Source organism: Chelonia mydas, chromosome 3, assembly GCF_015237465.2.
Source record: "Chelonia mydas isolate rCheMyd1 chromosome 3, rCheMyd1.pri.v2, whole genome shotgun sequence".
Taxonomy (NCBI): Eukaryota; Metazoa; Chordata; order Testudines; family Cheloniidae; genus Chelonia; species Chelonia mydas.
Genome location: NC_057851.1, coordinates 27,524,060 through 27,546,807, shown reverse-complemented (window position 1 = coordinate 27,546,807; position 22,748 = coordinate 27,524,060). Strand labels below are relative to the sequence as shown.

Sequence of the window (22,748 nt, the reverse complement as noted above, 5' to 3'; positions counted from 1 at the left end):
CAAAATGCCATTGGCCTTCTTGGCAACAAGGGCACACTGTTGACTCATATCCAGCTTCTCGTCCACTGTAACCCCTAGGTCCTTTTCTGCAGAACTGCTGCCGAGCCATTCGGTCCCTAGTCTGTAGCGGTGCATGGGATTCTTCTGTCCTAACTGCAGAACTCTGCACTTGTCCTTGTTGAACCTCATCAGATTTCTTTTGGCCCAATCCTCCAATTTGTCTAGGTCCCTCTGTATCCTATCCCTACCCTCCAGCGTATCTACCTCTCCTCCCAGTTTAGTGTCATCTGCAAACTTGCTGAGGGTGCAATCCATACCATCCTCCATATCATTTATGAAGATATTGAACAAAACCGGCCCCAGGACCGACTCTTTGGGCACTCCACTTGATACCGGCTGCCAACTAGACATGGAGCCATTGATAACGACCCATTGAGCCTGACAATCTAGCCAGCTTTCTATCCACCTTATAGTCCATTCATCCAGCCCATACTTCTTTAACTTGCTGGCAAGAATACTGTGGGAGACAGTGTCAAAAGCTTTGCTAAAGTCAAGGAACAACACATCCACTGCTTTCCCTTCATCCACAGAACCAGTTATCTTGTCATAGAAGGCAATTAGATTAGTCAGGCATGACTTGCCCTTGATGAATCCATGCTGACTGTTCCTGATCACTTTCCTCTCCTCTAAGTGATTCAGAATGGATTCCTTGAGGACCTGCTCCATGATTTTTCCAGGGACTGAGGTGAGGCTGACTGGCCTATAGTTCCCCGGATCCTCCTCCTTCCCTTTTTTAAAGATGGGCACTACATTAGCCTTTTTCCAGTCGTCCGGGACTTCCCCTGATTGCCATGAGTTTTCAAAGATAATGGCCAATGGCTCTGCAATCACGTCCGCCAACTCCTTTAGCACTCTCGGATGCAACGCATCCGGCCCCATGGACTTGTGCACGTCCAGCTTTTCTAAATAGTCCCGAACCACTTCTTTCTCCATAGAGGGCTGGTCACCTCCTCCCCAGGCTGTGCTGCCCAGTGCAGTAGTCTGGGAGCTGACCTTGTTCGTGAAGACAGAGGCAAAAAAAGCATTGAGTACATTAGTTTTTTCCACATCCTCTGTCACTAGGTTGCCTTCCTCATTCAGTAAAGGGCCCACACTTTCCTTGACTTTTTTCTTGTTGCTAACATACCTGAAGAAACCCTTCTTGTCACTCTTAACATCTCTTGCTAGCTGCAACTCCAGGTGTGATTTGGCCTTCCTGATATCACTCCTGCATGCCCGAGCAATATTTTTATATTCATCCCTGGTCATTTGTCCAGTCTTCCACTTCTTATAAGCTTCTTTTTTGTATTTAAGAGCAGTAAGGATTTCACTGTTAAGCCAAGCTGGTCGCCTGCCATATTTAATATTCTTTCTACACATCGGGATGGTTTGTCCCTGTAAGCTCAATAAGGATTCTTTAAAATACAGCCAGCTGTCCTGGACTCCTTTCCCCCTCATGTTATTCTCCCAGGGGATCTTGCCCATCAGTTCCCTGAGGGAGTCAAAGTCTGCTTTTCTGAAGTCCAGGGTCCGTATTCTGCTGCTTTCCTTTCTTCCTTGTGTCAGGATCCTGAACTCGACCATCTCATGGTCACTGCCTCCCAGGTTCCCATCCACTTTAGCTTCCCCTACTAATTCTTCCCGGTTTGTGAGCAGCAGCTCAAGAATAGCTATGTTCCTAGTTGGTTCCTCCAGCACTTGCACCAGGAAATTGTCCCCTACATTTTCCAAAAACTTCCTGGATTGTCTGTGCACTGCTGTATTGCTCTCCCAGCAGATATTAGGGTGATTGAAGTCTCCCATGAGAACCAGGGCGTGCGATCTAGTAACTTCTGCGAGTTGCCGGAAGAAAGCCTTGTTCACCTCATCCCCCTGGTCCGGTGGTCTATAGTAGACTCCCACCACGACATCACCCTTGTTGCTCACACTTCTAAACTTAATCCATTCTTAGTGATAGATTTAACTAGCATGGCTTTTGGGGAGTTCTGGCTCAGGGTTTGTGTGGGTTGGGGAAAGGTGGCTTTCCTCCCACCTTTGTGCCTCCTTGATCCCTGAGTCATCTGGGGAGCTGCTTCAACTCCTGATACAATTTAGAGCTACCTGAAGGTTGGCCTAGCTTGTATTTGGCTGCCTGTTGCTCCGCCCATACAACTGCCAATAGCCAGAGTCCAACAGCACTCCAGCCATGCCTCAGTTTCCCTGGTAGCATTCCATAGGTGTGCTCCTGGGCTGGGGTCTGCTATGTGGAATGATGCAGGGCCAGCTACACCAACTCTGCACGTGCAGGATTCTCTCTCTCTCTCTCTCTCTCTCTCTCTCATGGGAATTCCCTCAGGGACAACTCTGTCACCTGTTTGGTCCCATTTTGCCAAGTGAGGCAGTTGTGAAAGGGCTGCAGCCCAGAGATGAACTGGCTCCTCTATTCATTATTCCGTAATGAAGCACTAAAGAGAATTAGAAGATGCATTTGTCTTTACTTACCTCTAATTGTCATTGATGGATGACCTCGCCAGTAGAAGTAGCTTAATTGGAGGTAGTCCTTTGGATCTGGTACATGGTGAAATTTAAATCCCAGAGAGAGTGTAGAGAAGCTATACAAAGGGAAGGCCATTATAATCTATTGACCCATTCTGCAGTTTTCAGTAAGGCAGTTTATATCATTATATTACATATACCATACATCGTTATTTAGAAACTGCTGTTGTCATAAATATAAAGGGAAGGGTAGACCCCTTAGTTAAAGGTAACCTCGCTGGCACCTGACCAAAATGACCAATGAGGAGACAAGATACTTTCAAAAGCTGGGAGGAGGGAGGAAAAAAAAAAAGGGGTCTGTGTCTGTCTGTATGCTGCTTTTGCCGGGGACAGAACAGGAATGGAGTCTTAGAACTTTTAGTAAGTAATCTAGCTAGGTATGTGTTAGATTATGATTTCTTTAAATGGCTGAGAAAATAGCTGTGCTGAATAGAATGAATATTCCTGTCTGTGTGTCTTTTTTGTAACTTAAGGTTTTACCTAGAGGGATTCTCTATGTTTTGAAACTAATTACCCTGTAAGGTATTCACCATCCTGATTTTACAGAGGTGATTCTTTTCCTTTTACTTCTATTAAAAATCTTCTTGTAAGGAAACTGAATGCTTTTTCATTGTTCTAAGATCCAAGGGTTTGGGTCTGTGGTCATCTATGCAAATTGGTGAGGATTTTTACCAAACCTTCCCCAGGAAGTGGGGTGCAAGGGTTGGGAGGATTTTGGGGGGAAAGATGTGTCCAAACTCCGTTTTTTCAGGAACCCAGATAAAGTTTGGTGGTGGCAGTGGAAATCCAAGGGCAAAGGGTAAAATAATTTGTACCTTGGGGAAGTTTCAATCTAAGCTGGTAGAAGTAAGCTTAGGAGGTTTTCATGCAGGTCCCCGCATCTGTACCCTAGAGTTCAGAGTGGGGAAGGAACCTTGACAGCTGTCTATATTTCATTACCCTTGTTTAGTAGCCACATCTTTACCACACTGTTTTTAATAAAAGTCCCTTTGTTTAGGAGGCTTGTTTTTACTGTGAACTTTATCTGTGCAAACATCTACATTTAATAGGAGCCCTGGCTTCTAAATGAAGTTGTATGGACGTTTTCAGTGATAGAATCTGACTAGATGAAATGTATTACATAAAATAAAAATAAAATAGGGGATGTATTTATGAAATACCTCCTTTTTTATTTTAGGGAAGTGATAGAAAAGAAGCCAGAAAAATTTAAAGTTCAGTGTCTGACAGACATCAAACATTTGTTTCATCCGAACACAGAACCCTTTTATGCTGCCTTTGGAAACAGACCTGCCGTAAGTAATAGCTGCAATTATTTTTGACTATGAAATGCAAAAGTGCTGTTGTTGTTATTCAGTATTTCTTTTGTGGTAATGCCTCAGGACCTCAAATAGGAATTAAGGCCACATTTTATTAGGCCCTGTAAAAACAAATAATGTAAAGTCAGTATCTCTCAGTCAGAGACTTCATAGTTTAGGATGTAGATGATATACAATAGGTGAATAAAGAGACAAACATGGAGGGCAAGGTAGCAGTAGAGACATATGTATTTGCATAAGTTAGCAGTCCCAGCAATCCCAGGTGGTTGACAGCCTAACTGTATTTAAAATCTGTAAAGTTGTTTGAAAACTCTGAGAACAATGCCTTTCTTCGGCGCTGTTAGAAATATTGTCCAAATTCCACTCCCATTCACACAGCACAACCCCAGTGAGCAACGTGCGGTTGGTGTAGTATAAACCAAGGCAGAATTTGGCAGGTGAAAGTCAGAGGGACTTAGACTCCAAAGTTACTTAGCCAGTTTTGAAAATTGTACCCCTGTGTCTGTTTAATCTCCTCTAGTAATTATGATAACTTGGGGCTTGTCTACACAGTGCATTAGCGTGCAGCAGTGGGGAGTAAATTCCAATCTGCACTAGTGTGTAGCACGCTAACTGGCCCATCTGGATCTTGCTGCCCTGCACTAAAAGTTCCCTAGTGCACATTAACAGAACCCATTTTACAAACAGCACTATGTTAATATGCACTAGGGAACTTGTCGTACATGCCAGGAGGGTCCACATGGGCCACTAAATGTATGACATGCTGGACAAGAATTTACACTTCCCTGGTGCACACTAATGCACCATGTAGACAAGCTCTTAGTTCCTATAGATTTTGTTAGGCTTAGTTAATGTTAGTAACATGCTATGAGGGCTTCTGATGCAGGATAACACATGTATATTCAGTACCAATACTTTGCACTTCAGTATTCTTTATATATTATTCTGCACTATATATTCTATAAAGAATAAAATGTATTGTGCAAAGGCAGAAGTATGGTTTAATTTTTTTTAAGTTTAAGTTTTTTCTTTTTTGCCAGGACGTTTATTCCTACAAGCAAGTGGGGGTCTCTTTAAACAGAATATTCACAGTTAATCCCAAAGGAGAACTTATACAAGAGCATGCAAAAACCAACATCTCATCGTAAGTAGTAATTTGTCCTGAATACTTCATGGGCCAAATTCATCACCCAGTTGACGATGAGAGTTAAACCAAGAATTTATTTGGCTCTATTTTAGCAAAGGTTTCCTTGAAATGTTTAAAATGAAATATTTGGATTGATATAACAGTTGATTACTTTAATACCAAGTCTCCACTTGACATTATTTGAACTAACAAGAAAGATACTCACTGAGCCAGCAAATAAAATAAATCTTTTTTTTTTTATTTGCTTACAGGGATGCTGTCCGCTTCTAGTGCAGTCAGTTTCAAAAATAAGTTAAATGTAGTTTTCCGAGTCCCTCTGCCATGTTTTGTGATCTTTAAATAATTCTTTCTTTAAAGTTTCCCCTTGTCAGGGTTTCTATGCAAAAGACTTGGGCAAACAAAAGCTGAAACTAACTATATAGTGGGCACAGCTAAAAGTGGCTATACACAAATCCCTGTCCAATTGAAGTTAATGGGAATTTTCCAGAGTTTAAACGAACTGAAGGCTTGATTTTGGAAGCACTTGCACACACTAGACATCCCATTACAGTCAACAGAACTACTCACATGAGCAGGGTTCTACAATCAGGCCCTGAAAAAATATAAATAACTATATTTTTCTCTTTCAGTTATAGGAACCTAAGGGTAAACTGGTGACAATAGTGGATAGAAAAAAAATCAGACAAATGTAGATTTAAATGTGTGTGTCCCTTTAATTCTCTTAGTGTCTATGAGCCAGAATGTGAACCTCTTATTCATACTGGTGGACAGTTATTCACAAGAGCATTCCCATTGACTCAGTAACACTACTTGAGTGAGTAACTGCTCACTAGTGTGAGTGAGGGTTCGTACTCCTTATATCTGAGAGGTACACAGAATGGTTCACAGCAGGTTACAAAAACATTTTTAAAAAATCATTTTCTAGAGTTACAGGTAGAGGGGGGGAAAAAAAAGAAATAGTGCATATCGTTATCACGCTACAGTCACTGCACGTGAGCAATCCTGGAACAGTAGCAGGATTGTTACAACGTGGTGGTATGATAAATGTCAGGATGCTGCAGTGAGTCAGCCAGGTGGAAAGAATATGGTTTGAGACACTGAAACCTCATAAACATTTTAGTCCAAATTTTCAACAGTGACTAATGATTTTTGGGTGCCTGCAATCCTGGGTTCTCCACTTGAGACACCTGAAAGGGGCCAGATTGTCAGAGAGTGAGTACTCAGCTCTTTTGAAAAAAAATGAAGCCTCTTTAGGATGTCTCAAGTTGGGGACCCAGAAAAGGAGAAACCCCAAATTTCTAGTCACTTCTGAAAATCCGGGCCTTAATGGTTGGTTTTTTAAATAAATAATTCTTCTATGTGGGCTTCACCACCTAACCATTTCCAAAATAAGCTGCGATAAACTCTGCTTTCCAACACATAACCCTTTGAACATCACTGCTCAAAATGAATGCCGATGAAGGGGTGGAAGCCAGCTGGTTGGACTGATCATTTCATGCAGATGAGCTTTAAATTGTATTGGTAACATGCATTAGGGTTTCTAGAGCCTTAGGTGGGCATCTTTATTATTAAATCAAAATAAATAAACAATCTGAGATGATTTAAACAGTAATTTTTCCCCCCCAGTTACGTCAGACTCTGTGAGGTGGTTGATCACCTGTTTCCTTTGCTGAAAAGAAGCCATTCTTCAGACTTCCCTTGTTCTGATACCTACAGTCAGTTCACGTACTGGAGGGAACCACTACCACCTTTTGAAAACCAGGATATTCTTCCGTCCTCATCTTAAATTCACCTATAGCCTCTTGGCCTCAGTTCAAACGACTGGTCATCTTATATTTAAAGGACACAGCTTGGTTTTTGCCTTGGACAGATCAGCTGGAATATGTGCTATTGTGAGCATTGTATTCATTTGTTAAAAGCAAATTTGGAACTGTGTTTCCACGCTTAAAGTCACATTTCCAATGATTAGGAATGGGAGTGATGGTTCTAACTTCTCAGCCAACATGCTCGAAATGTGCAACAGTCTTCTTAAAAAAAGATCAATTACAAGTGCAATGATACTGGTTTTCAGTTAAAAATACGATAAGATTTAGTTAAAAAACCCCACCAGTGGTTCTCAACCTTTTCCACACCATGTCTGCCATGAACCACCTTCCCATTGAGCCAGAACCCCCTTCCATTTAGCAGGATGGGAAGGGCAGGGTTTCAACACCCTGACACCAGTTTGTATGTCTGTCTGTACAGGTTGCGACCTCTGTCAAATTAAAAATCCCTCATTTAAAAGAACGGACAGTAATCCCCTCCCAAAAAAGCATAGGATCGTATAAGAGTTATTGGGACAAAACTTTAGCTGGTTTAAATTGGCTTTTTTTTTTCTGGGAAATAAATAATGCACACTGTGACTTGAAAGTAAGGGAAATAAAAACATGTTATCTGATTCTGTCATCCCTACTCACCTTGAGCAGTATCTTAATCCAAAAGCATTTGGATTAAGGCAAAGTGTAAGTATACAAGTGGAAGAATTCGACCCATTAGGTGAAATCTTGGCCTGGTTGAAGTAAATGGCAAAACTCCTGTTGCGATCAGTAAGGTCAAGATTTTACCCATTGATTGCACTGAGTTGCACTTTGCTGGAGCTGACAGCTTCAAGGGATTTGTCAAAACTGAAAAGTATTTTGTGAAGCATTTTCTATGGCTAAAATGTGAACTTGCTGCTGGTTAAGGATGCATCTCATGATTTCAGTTGTGTGTGTTTTGCAGTACATCTGGCCATCTTTGGCATCAATGAAATCTTCCTTTTTGTTTTCAGTTCTGTACCTGAAAACTACTTTTCTCATTTGCACAGACACTGGTTGTAGGTACTGCTCTTTTATGTTACTTACTTTTCGATGCCTTAAATTTTACCTGTGTGCATTGGAGTGAATATTGCAGATCATTTGAGAGCATTTTTCAAATAATATACTGCAGTACTTTGCTTTAAATTGTAACTGCAACTGGCCATGTGCCAAATGGTCAAAACATTTGTGTTTGGAGATAAATAATAAAATGATTATCTTTTTTATTTTTAAAGATATTTCCCTGGGGCTATGTCCAAAGCATAATTGCTTTCTGAAAATGGTATCATGGGATTCCATATTTAGTGTATTTCAGTTTCTCCCGTGTTAAATTTGCTCAGTTTAAAAGGAAAGGTTAGACCCTGCTCCTGATTTAACTCAATGGAAGTTTTGCCACTGGCAGTGGGAAATAGATTGGTGCCCCAAAATAATGGATTTTTCTAACTGCTGGCCCTGCATACTCACTCATTTTGGATGTTAAAGTCAAGGGGCCAATTCACATTGCCCTGCATCTTGAGAAATCATTTACACAAGTGCCCAAAGACTTTCCTTCTTGTGCAGCATCACTGGATCTCTGACCCACGAAAAGAATATTTCAGGTGCATATATGCTGTACTTAAGTCAGAATTAGTGCACAAGGAGGAAAAACACATTTTGACTTTCAGTTCGTAGGTCAAGTGTGCTGGGCTGGCAGTTTTAAACAAAAACAAATATCTTTTTTATTGTAAACTGAACAAATTTGGTATTGAGTCCCTGAGACACCATCAGTGTGGGCCTCAGGGTGCCAATTTTAGAGAGTCAGTCTCTAAGTACAACCACACTGTAATTTATATGATGGCTGTATAAGCAAGGGATTAGGAGTAGTGATGTGATTTTTCTCTGTATAAAGCCTCAATGAGACCATTGCTACAATATGTCAGACAGGTTTTGATGACCACATTTTAAAAAGATGTTGAAAAATGGGGAAGGGCTCAGAAAAGAGTTACAAAAATGATTCAGGGAATGGAGAAAATGCCTGAGAGTGAGGGACTTAAAGGGCTTAGTCTGTTTAATTTAGCAAAAAGAAGATTGAGAGGTGATTTAATTGCAGCATATGAGTACCATCAGGAGGAGAAAATACTGGATATTAAAAAGGCTCTTTAATCTAGCAGAGAAAGGAAAACAGGAACCAACAGCAGGAAACTGAAGCCAGACAAATTCAAATTGGAAATAAGGCACCATTTTTTAACATGGGAGTGTGGGTTCTCCATCTCTTGATATCTTGAAATCAGGGCTGGATGCCTTTCTAAAAGATATGTTTTAGCCAAATACAAGTTATTAGGCTCTGTAGCAAAGCGAGACACACTGGTGTGGCACCACCTGCTGGTCGTCTTGGGAATTAGCTCGATTCCAGCCCAGAGCGCCCTCTGCAGGCTGGTGGCTCACCTGCCTCAGGCCCCATGTCCCTCCTGGACCCCAGTGCCCCTTTACCTCCAGGTTCTGCCCCGGGAGTACCCCCTCCCAGGGAAACCCCCCACCCTCTAAACCCACCTTGCCTCAGTGGCTACTGCCAGTCATCATCTAGTCCCCGCTCACTGGGGCAAACTGCAGTCTGTCATGGCCACTCATCATTGGCAAGGAGGTTGGACCAGCTGCCTCTGACTATCCCTGGGCTGCACCTCTGCAACCCCAGTACCTGCTTTGGCTTTTAGCAAGGCCCGCAGCCTGGGGATTTGCCAGGCTGGAGCTCCCCAGCTCCTCTTGCCTTTCCCCAGTACTGCCCTGCTTCAGGTACCGTCCTCTCAGGCAGCTAGCCCTTCCCACTCCAGGTCTAGAGTGAGACCCCCCCCCAATTCCTGGCCCCCGGCCCTCTTATAAGCTGGCCACACTTGTTGTCAGCTACTCCCTCAGCTTCCCCCAGCTGTTCTCACTCCATTTCCCAGCTGCAGCCCTCTCCAGGGCTGCTTTTAACCGCCGTTCTGCGAGAGTGGGGAGATGACCCACTACAGGGTCAATACAGGGGTGTAAAATTTAATCGCCTATGATATACAGGAAGTCAGGATGGATGATCTAATGACCCCTGCTGTCCTTAAGCTGTATGAAACTATGAAATATTCTTTGTAGATATTATTTATGACCCCCCTGTCATTAACTCTTGAGTTACCGGATGAACATATTAGCCATAGCCTGTCTGTATTTATTTTGCTAATGGCCTGTTGTAGTGCATTTATGATATAAAAAATTCCCAGCCACTTGATAAGATGCACTCAGTTCAGTTACCCTCCTGCAGTACTTAGGGCCTAACTTTCAGAGCTGAGCAACTGGAGCTCCCATTGATCTCACCCAGAGTGAAACGCATCTGAAAGGCAGGTCCATAGCATTTATTTGCTGATGTGCCAATAAGTAGTGAATCCAGTTTTAATCACTTTTTAGTATTGGAAACAAAATGGCAGTGTAGATGAGTAGCTGATCTAAACCATTTCAGTTTGAAGACCCTACTACACTAGGGGACATTGTGCTCTGTCGAAGTTTGACTGTAGCTGTCTAAACACCCAAAGGTATATATTACTCTTAGCTAATATTTATTAAATTGGCTCATGGGGAGAACAGTTTGGAAAATCAAAAGCTTGTTCTGTTAGCAACAAAAGATTTTGCTCCATTTTATAATATTTTTTTAAGAGTACACTATAGTTTGCTTTGGCTGTCAGGCAGTTGTCTGCCTACATCTTTAAATTGGATTATTCATTCATAAAGAACAAAGTGGAATGGTTAAAGGAATTCTTACTCTTTCCGTGAAAGAAAAATGGTGCCTGCTTTCAGTGTAATGGTGGTTTCTGTTACAGAAAGAATACTTTTTGCTAACATAGTGCAAATGCAAACACCCAAACCACAATGTGCTCTATTTCTACAATAGACATATTATAAACTAGACTATGGGGTGGTGACTATTGTTTATTTTCATGAATCTGATGACTGTCCCACTCAACACGGGTGGTTGTAGGAGGGGGAGGATAATATATGCATCTTATCAGTTATATCAAAGCTAAAATTTATTGACAGCTTTTGGGGTTGGGGGAATGTTTTATTTTATATTTTGGTTTGGCTCATCATTTCTATTTCTATTTATATACAGGATTTGCTCTGTCTAATGCACTGATGGAAATCATTGTAACACCTCATTTTGATGTGCTGAATGCAAAGACGTTAAAGATATATTGTAATAAATGCAAACAGCTGAAAAGTAATTTTCTGCCATTTCAGTTCTGTGACATCTTAAAAATGGTCAGCTGTGGCCTTGTGTCTTTTGGCCAACTTGAAAGAATATTGTGTTGTGTGATAATTGTGTCCATTAGTAATGGCTTGTCTTTTTTCAGGGTTACCTGCTGTCACATCCAGCATTTGTAGTATTCACCCTGTGGCATTGCAGAGAGCCCGGGAGCCAAAGCTCATGGAAGATGCCATTGAAGGTGGCCTGGCCAGAGTGCCTCTGTTCTTCCACTAGACCTGGCTGTCAAAAAGCACTTTAGTGTCTGGAGCAGCCAGGCAGACATTAGAGCAGTGGTTCTCAAACTTTTGTACTGGTGACCCCTTTCACGTAGCAAGCCTCTGAGTGCGACCCCCTGTTATAAATCAAAAACACTTTTTTATATATTTAACACCATTATAAATGCTGGAGGCAAAGTGGTGTTTGGGGTGGAGGCTGACAGCTTGCAACCCCCCATGTAATAACCTCGTGACCCCCTGCGGGGTCGCAACCCCCAGTTTGAGAACTCCTGCATTAGAGCAACCCTGATGCTAACTTATTGCAGGGACCAAAAAGGCCTCCAGGGCTTGATCCAAAATTACAGAGCTGCAAAGGCCTAAAGCCAGATCTTTGGCTCCTCCACCCCGATCCATCCCGCCTCTCCTCAAGTCCTGGCCTGAGCACAGCTCAAAATCTGGGCCTGGGTGTCTAACTCACATCCTTCAGGTTTGACTGAGACCCTGGATACACAAGGGTCTGGTTATGTCCCAGTGAAGGCAATAGGAGTACTGTCATTGGCTGCAATGGGAGCAGGACTGCACAGTAAGGGTTGCTTTGTTTTCTGTTCCAGTGCTGAGAAATAGACAAGAAAAAAAATTGCTGCTATTTATGAGAACACAAAAAATGCATTGCGCTTCCTCTTCTGGATTTGCTGAAAAAATAATGACCAATCAGTTCTCAATGCTGCCAGGCTGGCATTAGTTGATGATTAAAAAATAAAAATGTTTGGAGTTAAGAAGGTTCTACAGCAGCTGAAGTTCAGTTCAAAATTGTGAAAAAAGCCATGTTTGGACAGTCCACACTCATGGTAGCACCAGGCCTCTCTATTGTCTGTGAAGCTCTGACCTGTGTAAAAGTTTACCCTAAAGTTCTGGAGATGGGTTTGAAACAAGGGTGCTTTTCAAATTAATAATCACAGAAATGACACCTTCGCCTTTACAAAGCAGACTTTGTAAGGACCTATTTATTGCTCCTGGGATATCCTGTGAACAAAGGATGCATAAAAAGTTTGAGGTAACAAACTTTCAGAGGAGCTACGCACTTAAAACTGCCTCCTGGTATTACAATGGAAGAAGGAACATTTCCCTTTAAATATATAGGTCTAGACAATTGGAGTGCTTAATGTGCTTTGCAAATGGCACCAAATACCTTGGGAGAGATTTTTGCAAGATGTAAAACCAAATACAAGAAACTACTTTGTTCGATATTCAGGACCAAATATAAGCACTTGGAAATATGAGGCATTCAACTCACCCTCTTGTGTACACCCAAGCTGGGCACCATTTTAAAAGGCCTTCTCTGTGTGTATCCACAGTAAAGATATGGCTTTGAAAATGCACATGAATGATGCTGACGTCTAATACAGCAGACTACAGCCCGTTCAGTTTTGGAGGAAAATCCAGGCTTTCCTTGGCTTTCCTTCCTTCAACTATGCAAGGGAAGGGCTGAGTGTAGGTGATCACCCAGGAAATTGCCCCTTTCCTTCTCCCCACCCCTCCAGCTTTGTTGTGGCTCCCGCTGTGACAGCACACAGGGAATGGTGCTGCAAGATCCTCTTGTGCTGTCTGGGAGGGGGCTACAGAAGGGCCTGCAAAGGCTACTTTAGCCATTCAAGTCTAGCATGAGAACAATGGGCGCAGGAGCAGGGAGAGGAATGGGGGCAAGGAGAGGGGAAAAAAAAGAGCTTGGGGAGCAGAGACAAATCCAGTAGTTTAGCATTGTCTCTATGAAGTGCCTGTATAACTGCTCTGGGGCCTCAGAGGTAGAATCTTCCCTTCTCATCACTGCACATTGGTTCAGTGCTGAGCCCGGCTTTTCGAGTCAGGCACTGGGCTCAGGCTTTGGCCTGAAAGCATTTTGCCTGAAACCGTGCCAGGCTTTGCTTTGAGAGCATTGCATGAGAGAGGTGAACAGGCCTTTTCTGGCTGGTTTGCCAAGTAGGAGAGGATAAAACTGGTCAAGGACAAATCTGTTTTTCAAGAGTCTAAGAGCTGAGGAAAGTTGCAGGTGCCGTTACATTTAAATCTTAATTAAGTACAATACCCTCCTAATTTGTCCATAGAATTAGAAAACCATATAGTAGCTCACCACTCTGAAGTAGGGTATACAGCTCCATAATGCCACATGAATCTATTTTCAAAAAAGGCTTGGATAGGCATTGTGACTCTAATTCAGCAAAGAATTTAATGACATACATAAGTCCCATGGACTTCATCAGAACCTAAGAACATGCCTAAATGCTTTGCTGAACTGGGGCCTGGAGAGTTACTAACTGATCTCAGTTTTCTAATGGCTACACTTTCATATGGTTTCCAAGCCTGTAGCAATGTCAGGTGTTCAGTGTACTGCCAGCACTCTATTTATTGATACAGGAAATCCATTTGGCCTTGCCTTGCTTTTAATGAGTTTTGCAAGCAAGTGACCCCTTCCTGTGACTCATTTTGTGTTTTCTGAATGGGTTTTGTGGGTTAAAGTTTCACAGTTGTAAAGTAACCACGATGCCTGCTTTTCCTTGTCGACTGGAATCTTAACAGGGAGAATACATTTTGGAACAAAGAAATGTAAATGGAGTACAACAGTTCACATTTCTTTACAAAATTATATAAACAGCCTTTTCCAAGACAGTTAAAAGAAACATGCAAACTGAAACTAGGTCACGTTTTCAAACTGATTTGTTTAACAAATAAGTTTGTTTTAGAACATCACTTTTAACACAAAAAAGACAGTTTCATTGATTTTGTCTCAATATTTATTGTTTGTCTTTTGATTTATAACCAATAAGTATTCCAAAAATAAACACCAAAGGCCTTACTCTGATGTCAGTTACAGCAGAGCAGCTCCGTCAAGGTTACCACTCAGCTTCACACAACTGTAACTGAGAACTACATTTTCAGTCCTAAACATTGAACTATCCTAAAGGAGCCTTTAATTCAGTGACTGATCCTGTAATTGCATGATGTTTAATCTTTTTAGATAGTTTTTGAATTTTAATGCACCAGGTGAGGAACTGGGAGGATTACTTCTGCTTTTGTTTTAGTCTTTTAGAAGAGGTATGGCAGAGGAGGGAGAGAATCCTATTTAAATTGGTACCATTAACATGGGATTCATAGATTCCTAGCCCAGAAGACACCATTGTGATCATCCATTCTGATCTGCATAACACAGGCCATAGAACTTCCCCAAAATAATTTCTAGAGCACTTCCGTTAGAAAAGTATCCAATCTTGATTTAAAAATTGTCAGTCATGGAAAATCCACCACAACCCTTTGGTCAATTGTTTCAATGGTTAATTACTCTCACCATTAAAAAGTTGTACCTTATTTCCAATCTGAATTTGTATAGCTTCAACTTCCAGCCATTGGATTGTGTTATACCTTTTTCTTCCAGATTGAAGAGTTTATTATTAAATATTTGTTCCCCATGTAGGTACTTCTAGATTGTAATCAAGGCACCCTTAAAGCTTCTTTCTGTTAAACTAAATAGATGGAGTCTATCACTATAAGCCATGTTTGCTAGTCCTTTAATCATTCTCACAGCTCTGCTCTGAACCCTCTCCAATTTATCAACATCCTTCTTGAACTGTGGGCACCAGAACCTCACACTGTATTCCAGCAGCGCCAGTGCCAAATGCAGAGGTAAAATAACCTCAAGATTCCCCTGATTACGCATCTCAGGATTGCATTAGCTCTTTTGGCCACAGCACCACACTGTGAGCTCATGTTCAGCTGATTATCCACGATTAACCTCAAAATCTTTCTGAGTCACTGCTTCCCATCCTATAGTCCCCAATCCTGTAAATATGGCCTACATTCTTAGACGGATGTATTTACATTTAGCAGTATTAAAACACACATTTTTTTGCCTGGTCCCAGTTTATCAAATGATCCAAATTGCTCTGAATCAGTGACCTGTCCTCTTCATTATTTACCACTCCCCCAATTTTTGTGTCACCTGCAAACTTTGTGCTGATTTTATATTTTCTTCCAGATCATTAATAAAAATATTAAATAGTGGAGAGCCAAGAATCAATCCTGTGGGACCCCACTGAAAACAAACCCAATTGATGCTAAATTCCCCATGTATCGTTACATTTTGAGCCCTATTAGTCAGTCAGTTTTTAATCTATTTAATGTGTGCCATCTTAATTTTATATCATTCTTGTTTTTCAGTCGAAATATCAATGGTCAAATGCCTTACAGAAGTCTAAATATATTACATAAACATTATAACCTTTGCCAACCAAATGCATTATCTCATCAAAAAGAGACAGTTGACAGGACCTATTTTCTCTAAACCCATGTTGAGTTCCATTAATTACATTACCCTCCTTGAGTCCTGCTGCTCCATTAGCTAGGCCAGGGTTAATATCAGGTTGACAGGCCTATAATTACTTGGTACATCCTTGTTTACCCTTTTCAAAAATTGGTACATTAGCTTTCTTCCAATTTCCTGGAACTTCTCCAGTGCTCCAAGACTCCATATTAATGGGCCAGCATGCTCCTGAGCCAGCTCTTTTAAAAAATCTTGGATGCATGTTATCTGAACCTGCTGATTTAAAAATATCCAACTTTTATAGCTTCTGTTTAACGTCCTCCAGAGATATTATCAGAATGGAAAGAGCGTTCTCATCACCATATGAAGAGATCATATCATCTGTTTTTTCCCCAATATAGAGCAGAAATATTTATTGAACACGTCTGCCTTTTCAATCTAACTAATGAAGCAACATCATTGTCAGGATTCTTTTTGTTCCTAATATATTATAAAAATTCCTGATTGTCCTTAACACTGCTGGCCATACATTTCTCCTTGTGTCCCTAGGTTTCCCCTCTGAATTTTCTGCAGTTTTCTACAATTCCTAACTTGCTTCCACTTTCCCTGTTAAAGTACCAACTATATCTCTCTATCTATCAATCATCTAACCAGTCTGGACTTTTTTTTTTTTTTTTTGCTTGCACATTATAAATGTGATCAAGTCATGATTAAGGGTATGATTTTGTCATGGACATTTTTAGAAGTCATGGACAGGTTCACGGGCAAGTAACAAAAATTCACAGAAGCCATGACCTGTCCCTGACTTATATTAAAAATGTCCATGACAAAATGGGGAGGAAGGAGGGTCGAGCACCGGGCCCAATTGTGGCTGGGAGCTGTGGCTTCTATCCCGAGGCTAGGAGCTGGGAGGGACCCCCACCTGTGGCAGCTGGGGAGCTGCGAGGGATCCCACTGACTGGAGAGGGGGATTCCTGCCCCCAGGCAGGGGAGCTGTGAGGGTCCCCCACATCCGCGGGGACTGGGGAGTTGTGGTGGATCCCCCATGGCCGCTGGGGAGCTGCTGGGTATCCCCCACTGCCTGCGGGGACTGGGGAGCTCTGGGGGATTTCCCCACTGGCAGCAGCAGCTGAGGAGCTGTCAGGGATCCTCCGCCACCCGCAGGGACTGGGGAGCTGCAGGGGATTCCCCTGTCACTGGTGATGGCGCGGCTGAGGAGCTGCTAGGGATCCCCTGCCAGCTGTGGGGACTGGAGAGCTCTGGGGACCCCCTGCACCCGCAGCGGCTGGGGAGCTGCGGAGGACCCCTGTGACTGCAGGCTTCCCCCGCAGCTCCTGGCCACCACGGGAGGTGGGGGTATCCTGCAGCTCCCAGCCACTGTGGGCTGAAGTCACGGAGGTCTGCGGAAGTCACGGATTTTGTGACTTCTGCGACCTCTGTGACCAAATAGTAGCCTTAGTCATGATAACTTGTAGCTAAGTTACCATTAATTTTTAGTTCTGTGATCAGTTCCTCTTTATCTGTTAGGTGAAGATCTAATAAAGAATTCCCCCATGTTGGCTGCAACACTTTTTGAGTTAGGAACTTGTCATCTATAATGTGTAGACATTCCAAGGATGTTTTAGTACTGGCAGCATGAGACCTTCAACATATGTCACGCAGATTGAAATTTCCCCATGCTCACACAGCTTTTTTCCCACACATTATATATGGGTGCATAAGGAGCTGGTCATCCTTATCCCTAGTGTGATTTGGTAGTCTTCAGCAGGCACCAACAAGTACCCCATCTATAAGGGCATTGATCCATAAGATCATTTTCATCCACATTATCAGTGATTCAGAACAGGTAATGCTGTTTTTGACACATTTTGACACATTTGCAATTTTTCCCATCCCCTTTTGCCCACTTGACCCTTCCTAAATAGGTTATAACCATTGATTTTAACATTCTAATAGTGTGAATCATCTCACTTGGGTCAAGTAATACCAGCTAGATAGAATTTATGCTGATAAAGGAGCAAATCCAATTCTTCTTTTTTGTTACCCAGGCTCCTAACATTGGTGTAGAGGCAGTTCAAGAATTTCTTCTCTTTATGTCCTTTGGCTTTGGGTCCTTGATTAATGTTGTTCTTACCATCTTACTTTTGTGCTGAGTGTTCTTATCTTCCTTCTTTTTACTCTTCCCTTTTGCTATTAGTTTAACCCCTTCCTGACTACTCTACTCAGCCTGTCCTGGAGGAGACTGGCCCCTCTTTTACTGAGATAGAGGCCATCCAAACTATACAACCCCCTGTCACCACAGAAGATAGACCCAAGTTCCACAAAAACAAACCCTACACCAATTACCTATCCAGTGATTCACTTCCAGAATCTTCTGCTTTCCGTCTTCATTTGCTTGTGGGACAGGAAGAATCTCAGAGAAGATCACTTAGACATTCTTCTTCAGCACACTTCTGAGTTCGCTGAAGTCATCTACTATCTGCGAGATCCTGCAATGCAATGTCATTAGTGCCAATTTGAACCACCACCCAGTGGATCCTTGCCCATCCAATCTTAGAGTAACATTTCATGTCTTGGCTCTGGAAAGGCAGCACAGCATCCTGTCATCCACCTGTCCCTTACAGAATGTTCTTTCAATTCTTTTGAGTATTCAATCTCCAATAATGATCTGTCTTCCTTGGATGGTTGGAGACCTCTTTGCAGGCAAGCTTGATTTTCTAATAGGTTGGGCCAAGTTGCCATCCACGTGTGTCCCATATATCTCTCCATTCCCTTGGACTTGCTGCATCTTCAGAAGCATCTTCCATAGTTCCCACATTGAGGACCTGGTATCAATTTGAAACTTTTATCTGTGTGGAATTCCTCTAAGTCCTGTTCTCTCTGGTGGCCACAGCCTGCTCATCCTCATCTGTCTCCTGCCATATAGAATGTACTGTTACCTCTTGCCTCTGGTGGTTTTGAGCTGCCAGGCCTCCTCTCTGGGTTTCTCTCTGTGTGATTCTTTTGTGCCAGTTCCATTCTTCCTTGAATTTGGAGTACTGGTATTTTTCCAAATGGTATTTAGCCATCAAGGGAAGGTCATGCCTGACTAATCTAATCGCCTTTTATGATGAGATTACTGGTTCTGTGGATGAAGGGAAAGCAGTGGATGTATTGTTTCTTGACTTTAGCAAAGCTTTTGACACTGTCTCCCACAGTATTCTTGTCAGCAAGTTAAGGAAGTATGGGCTGGATGAATGCACTATAAGGTGGGTAGAAAGCTGGCTAGATTGTCGGGCTCAACGGGTAGTGATCAATGGCTCCATGTCTAGTTGGCAGCCGGTGTCAAGTGGAGTGCCCCAGGGGTCGGTCCTGGGGCCGGTTTTGTTCAATATCTTCATAAATGATCTGGAGGATGGTGTGGATTGCACTCTCAGCAAATTTGCGGATGATACTAAACTGGGAGGAGTGGTAGATACGCTGGAGGGGAGAGATAGGATAAAGAAGGACCTAGACAAATTGGAGGTTTGGGCCAAAAGAAATCTGATGAGGTTCAATAAGGATAAGTGCAGGGTCCTACACTTAGGATGGAAGAATCCAATGCACCGCTACAGACTAGGGACCGAATGGCTAGGCAGCAGTTCTGCGGAAAAGGACCTAGGGGTGACAGTGGACGAGAAGCTGGATATGAGTCAGCAGTGTGCCCTTGTTGCCAAGAAGGCCAATGGCATTTTGGGATGTATAAGTAGGGGCATAGCGAGCAGATCGAGGGACGTGATCGTTCCCCTCTATTCGACACTGGTGAGGCCTCATCTGGAGTACTGTGTCCAGTTTTGGGCCCCACGCTACAAGAAGGATGTGGATAAATTGGAGAGAGTCCAGCGAAGGGCAATAAAAATGATTAGGGGTCTAGAGCACATGACTTATGAGGAGAGGCTGAGGGAGCTGGGATTGTTTAGTCTGCAGAAGAGAAGAATGAGGGGGGATTTGATAGCTGCTTTCAACTACCTGAAAGGGGGTTCCAAAGAGGATGGCTCTAGACTGTTCTCAATGGTAGCAGATGACAGAACGAGGAGTAATGGTCTCAAGTTGCAATGGGGGAGGTTTAGATTGGATATTAGGAAAAACTTTTTCACCAAGAGGGTGGTGAAACACTGGAATGCGTTACCTAGGGAGGTGGTAGAATCTCCTTCCTTAGAGGTTTTTAAGGTCAGGCTTGACAAAGCCCTGGCTGGGATGATTTAACTGGGAATTGGTCCTGCTTCGAGCAGGGGGTTGGACTAGATGACCTTCTGGGGTCCCTTCCAACCCTGATATTCTATGATTCTATGATTCTATGATCTAGGAACTCACCATTTCCCCGGATTCTCCGTAGCATCTCAGATTGCCCCTCCCATCCGAGAATCTTTTCCTCCAGCACAGCCACCAACTTGCACTTCCTACATGTGAAATCCCTTCTGGCTTCAGGTAGGAAAGAGAACATGGCACACCCACTATAGGTCACCACCACTGTTCCATTGCTGGCCACACATAGAGCTGAACCTGGAAGGAAAGTATCTCACACTGAATTTCCAAACTCTCTCTGAAACTCCAGTGTTGTCTGCCTCTGTTCACATCTTTCATGTTCACCTAGCAAGTGACTTTTTATACAGTCTTCCTGCTTAGCTCAGCTCAGCCGTGCCCCTCGCTAACAGGGAGCAATTAACAATTCAGAGACTTCAAACAGCTGGACTGATCAAAGCTCCAAGAACTAAAGCGTCCTAGCCTTTAACAGGGCATCCTGCTTACTCAGGGGGATATGCTATCTTTCCCAGTAACCAGCAGTATTAAGGTACTATGTGGAAGTAAGGATCATTTTAACAGTTCCATAAAAGGTCAGGTAGGTCTAACAGGTCTAAGTGCAGGGTGGTTACAGACAAAGAAGTGAGAATGGAGAGCCCAATGACATTTAAAAAGGAGCATTTAAGTGCAAATAAAGTCAATAGGGTTGCTGAGGTGTAACTGAGGGCAGAATCTGACCCACAGAATCATTATCGCTGCACTCACCAGCTTGACTTTCAAATTCTAGGATGAGGTTGCAGGGCCATCAGTTAGAAAAAAACATCTTTGTAATCAGAAACTGAGCCAGCTGAATCTGGAAATTGTTGAGAAGAAACAAACATAGACCCCAGGATGCTATTTTACATTCACTCTTCTGAGAGGATCCACGCTTTCAGTAAATGTGTTTCTGTTTCATGGACCACAAGACTGGGTCAGCAACAGACTCAGAGGAAACAAATCCCAGATCAGGAAACATCTTTAAAAGAAGGAGAATGATCCAGCAGTCAGGGCACTAGCCTAAAAGGGGGAAGGCCTGGGTCTAAGTCCCTGGTCCGCCAGAGACTTCCTGTATGAGTCTGGGCAAGTCAATCAATTTACCTTGTGTCTCAGTTCCCCATCTGCAAAACAGCGTGCTAGTACTGTTTATCATTACCTCAGAAGAATAACACCTTTTGGGGTGTTGTGAGGATAAAAATCATCAGTGTTTGTGATGTGTTCAGATACTACAGTGAGGAGGGCAATTTAGGTACCTATCTATTAATCTCCGGTATTTATAGTGCTCCCACAATAAGGATAAGGAACTGAGGCACAAGTTAGACTAAATGACTTGCCACGTTCATGCAGGAAACATGAGCACAGTTGCAAATTAAACCCAGGCCTCCGTCAAGACCCAGCTCAGTGCCCTTGCCCATAGACCACCCTTCCTAACCCCAGAACAAAGATACATCAGAATGAGGATCACAGGGACAAAGGGCATGTCTATATTTACAGCTAAATCATCACTGCTGCGATCAATGCAGCGGTGTCGATTTGGCTGGTCGGGTGAAGACCCACTATGTCAATGGCAGAGCTCTCTCCTGTTGACTTCTGTACTTCCGCTCCCCGAGAAGAATAAGGTAAGTCGTGGGAGAGCATCTCCCATCGACACAGCGTGGTGTAGACACAGCAAAAGCCAACCTAAGTTGATGTCAGTTACATAACTTACATAACTGAAGTAGTGTAACCTAGGTCGACTTACAGCTTTAGTGTAGACCAGCCCCAAATCCTAATATGTCAAACAAAAAGCCAGTTTCACTGGACTTCAAGCTTAAAAGGTAGAACATAAAGACAATCTATTTATGATTTGTATTACAGCAGCACCTGGGAACCCTAGCTGTGGACTGGGTCCCCATTGTGCTAGCGCTGTACAGAGAGACCAAAAGATACGTCCTGTCATAAAGAGCTTACACTCTGAGTATAAGACAAGAGATACGGGTGGTTAGACAAACAGACAGCTGGGGGAACACAAGGAAACAATCTTGGTCAGCAAGATAGCCTATATAGGTAAGCCAAGTTTCTGCATTGCTGAATAAGTTCAAGTGGTTTGGGATATTTGAACTTGAGGCATTGTGTAATATTTAATACATGGTCAGCCAGCCATTAAACACAAAAGTGTTTGCTAACTGGTTACATCCCTAGCTATTCTTATGACCTGGTTCCAAGTCTACAATAGAGCAAGCAGTATGTCATTTAAGCATGTGTAGATTTAACTCTTGTTGCTTACAGCCTCTGTCTACCAGTTTACATAGGCTGTCTCTGGTTTCTATAAGGATCACTTGATTTGATTTGATTGATTGATATGCAAAACAGGAAGATAGGATGTTTCTATGTGGAACGGTATTTACAGCGAGATAGCATCTAAAGAGAGAGGTAGTCACAGGGTTACACAAGCAGGCCATCAATTATAGGAGACTGAGGTTAAGGCCAGCTGGCTGTTTGAAACACCAGGTGTTAGCAAAGGCAAATTTCCTGTGTTGCAACACAGGAGCAGAGCAGCAAGCAAGACACAGCCCACCAGTGTGATGCACGGAGCAGAGCCTGTCATTTTCATTTTTAGTGATGTCTTGTGGGGAAAAAAAAAGAAATATGTGTAGAGCCTGGCACACCTGTGCTCACTGTTCAATACCTACTGGCCCTGCCAACGTAGCGTTCAGCTATAGGTCTGAGATGTCTGGGGCCGTGAGTGGAAGCATGTACCCTGCTGGGTGCACTTGCTTTGCAATAGGAGGCCTTTTAAAAAGAAAAACAACTAAGAGATTGAATTA

The 22,748-nt window shown here is 42.8% G+C and overlaps 1 protein-coding gene across 5 annotated transcripts in view; it reads left to right on the top strand.

Annotated features, from left to right (window-relative positions):
* LPIN1 (lipin 1) overlaps nt 1–11,095 on the top strand; it is an 84,773-nt gene extending 73,678 nt beyond the window's left edge. For all 5 annotated transcript variants that reach the window (XM_043542254.1, XM_043542256.1, XM_027825716.3 and 2 more), the window contains 3 exons: nt 3,752–3,866; nt 4,931–5,034; nt 6,664–11,095. In XM_043542254.1, coding sequence (XP_043398189.1) covers nt 3,752–3,866; nt 4,931–5,034; nt 6,664–6,823 — 379 coding nt within the window. In that variant the 3' untranslated portion in view covers nt 6,824–11,095. The remainder of the gene's footprint in view (nt 1–3,751; nt 3,867–4,930; nt 5,035–6,663) is intronic.
* Nucleotides 11,096–22,748: the final 11,653 nt, after the last annotated feature.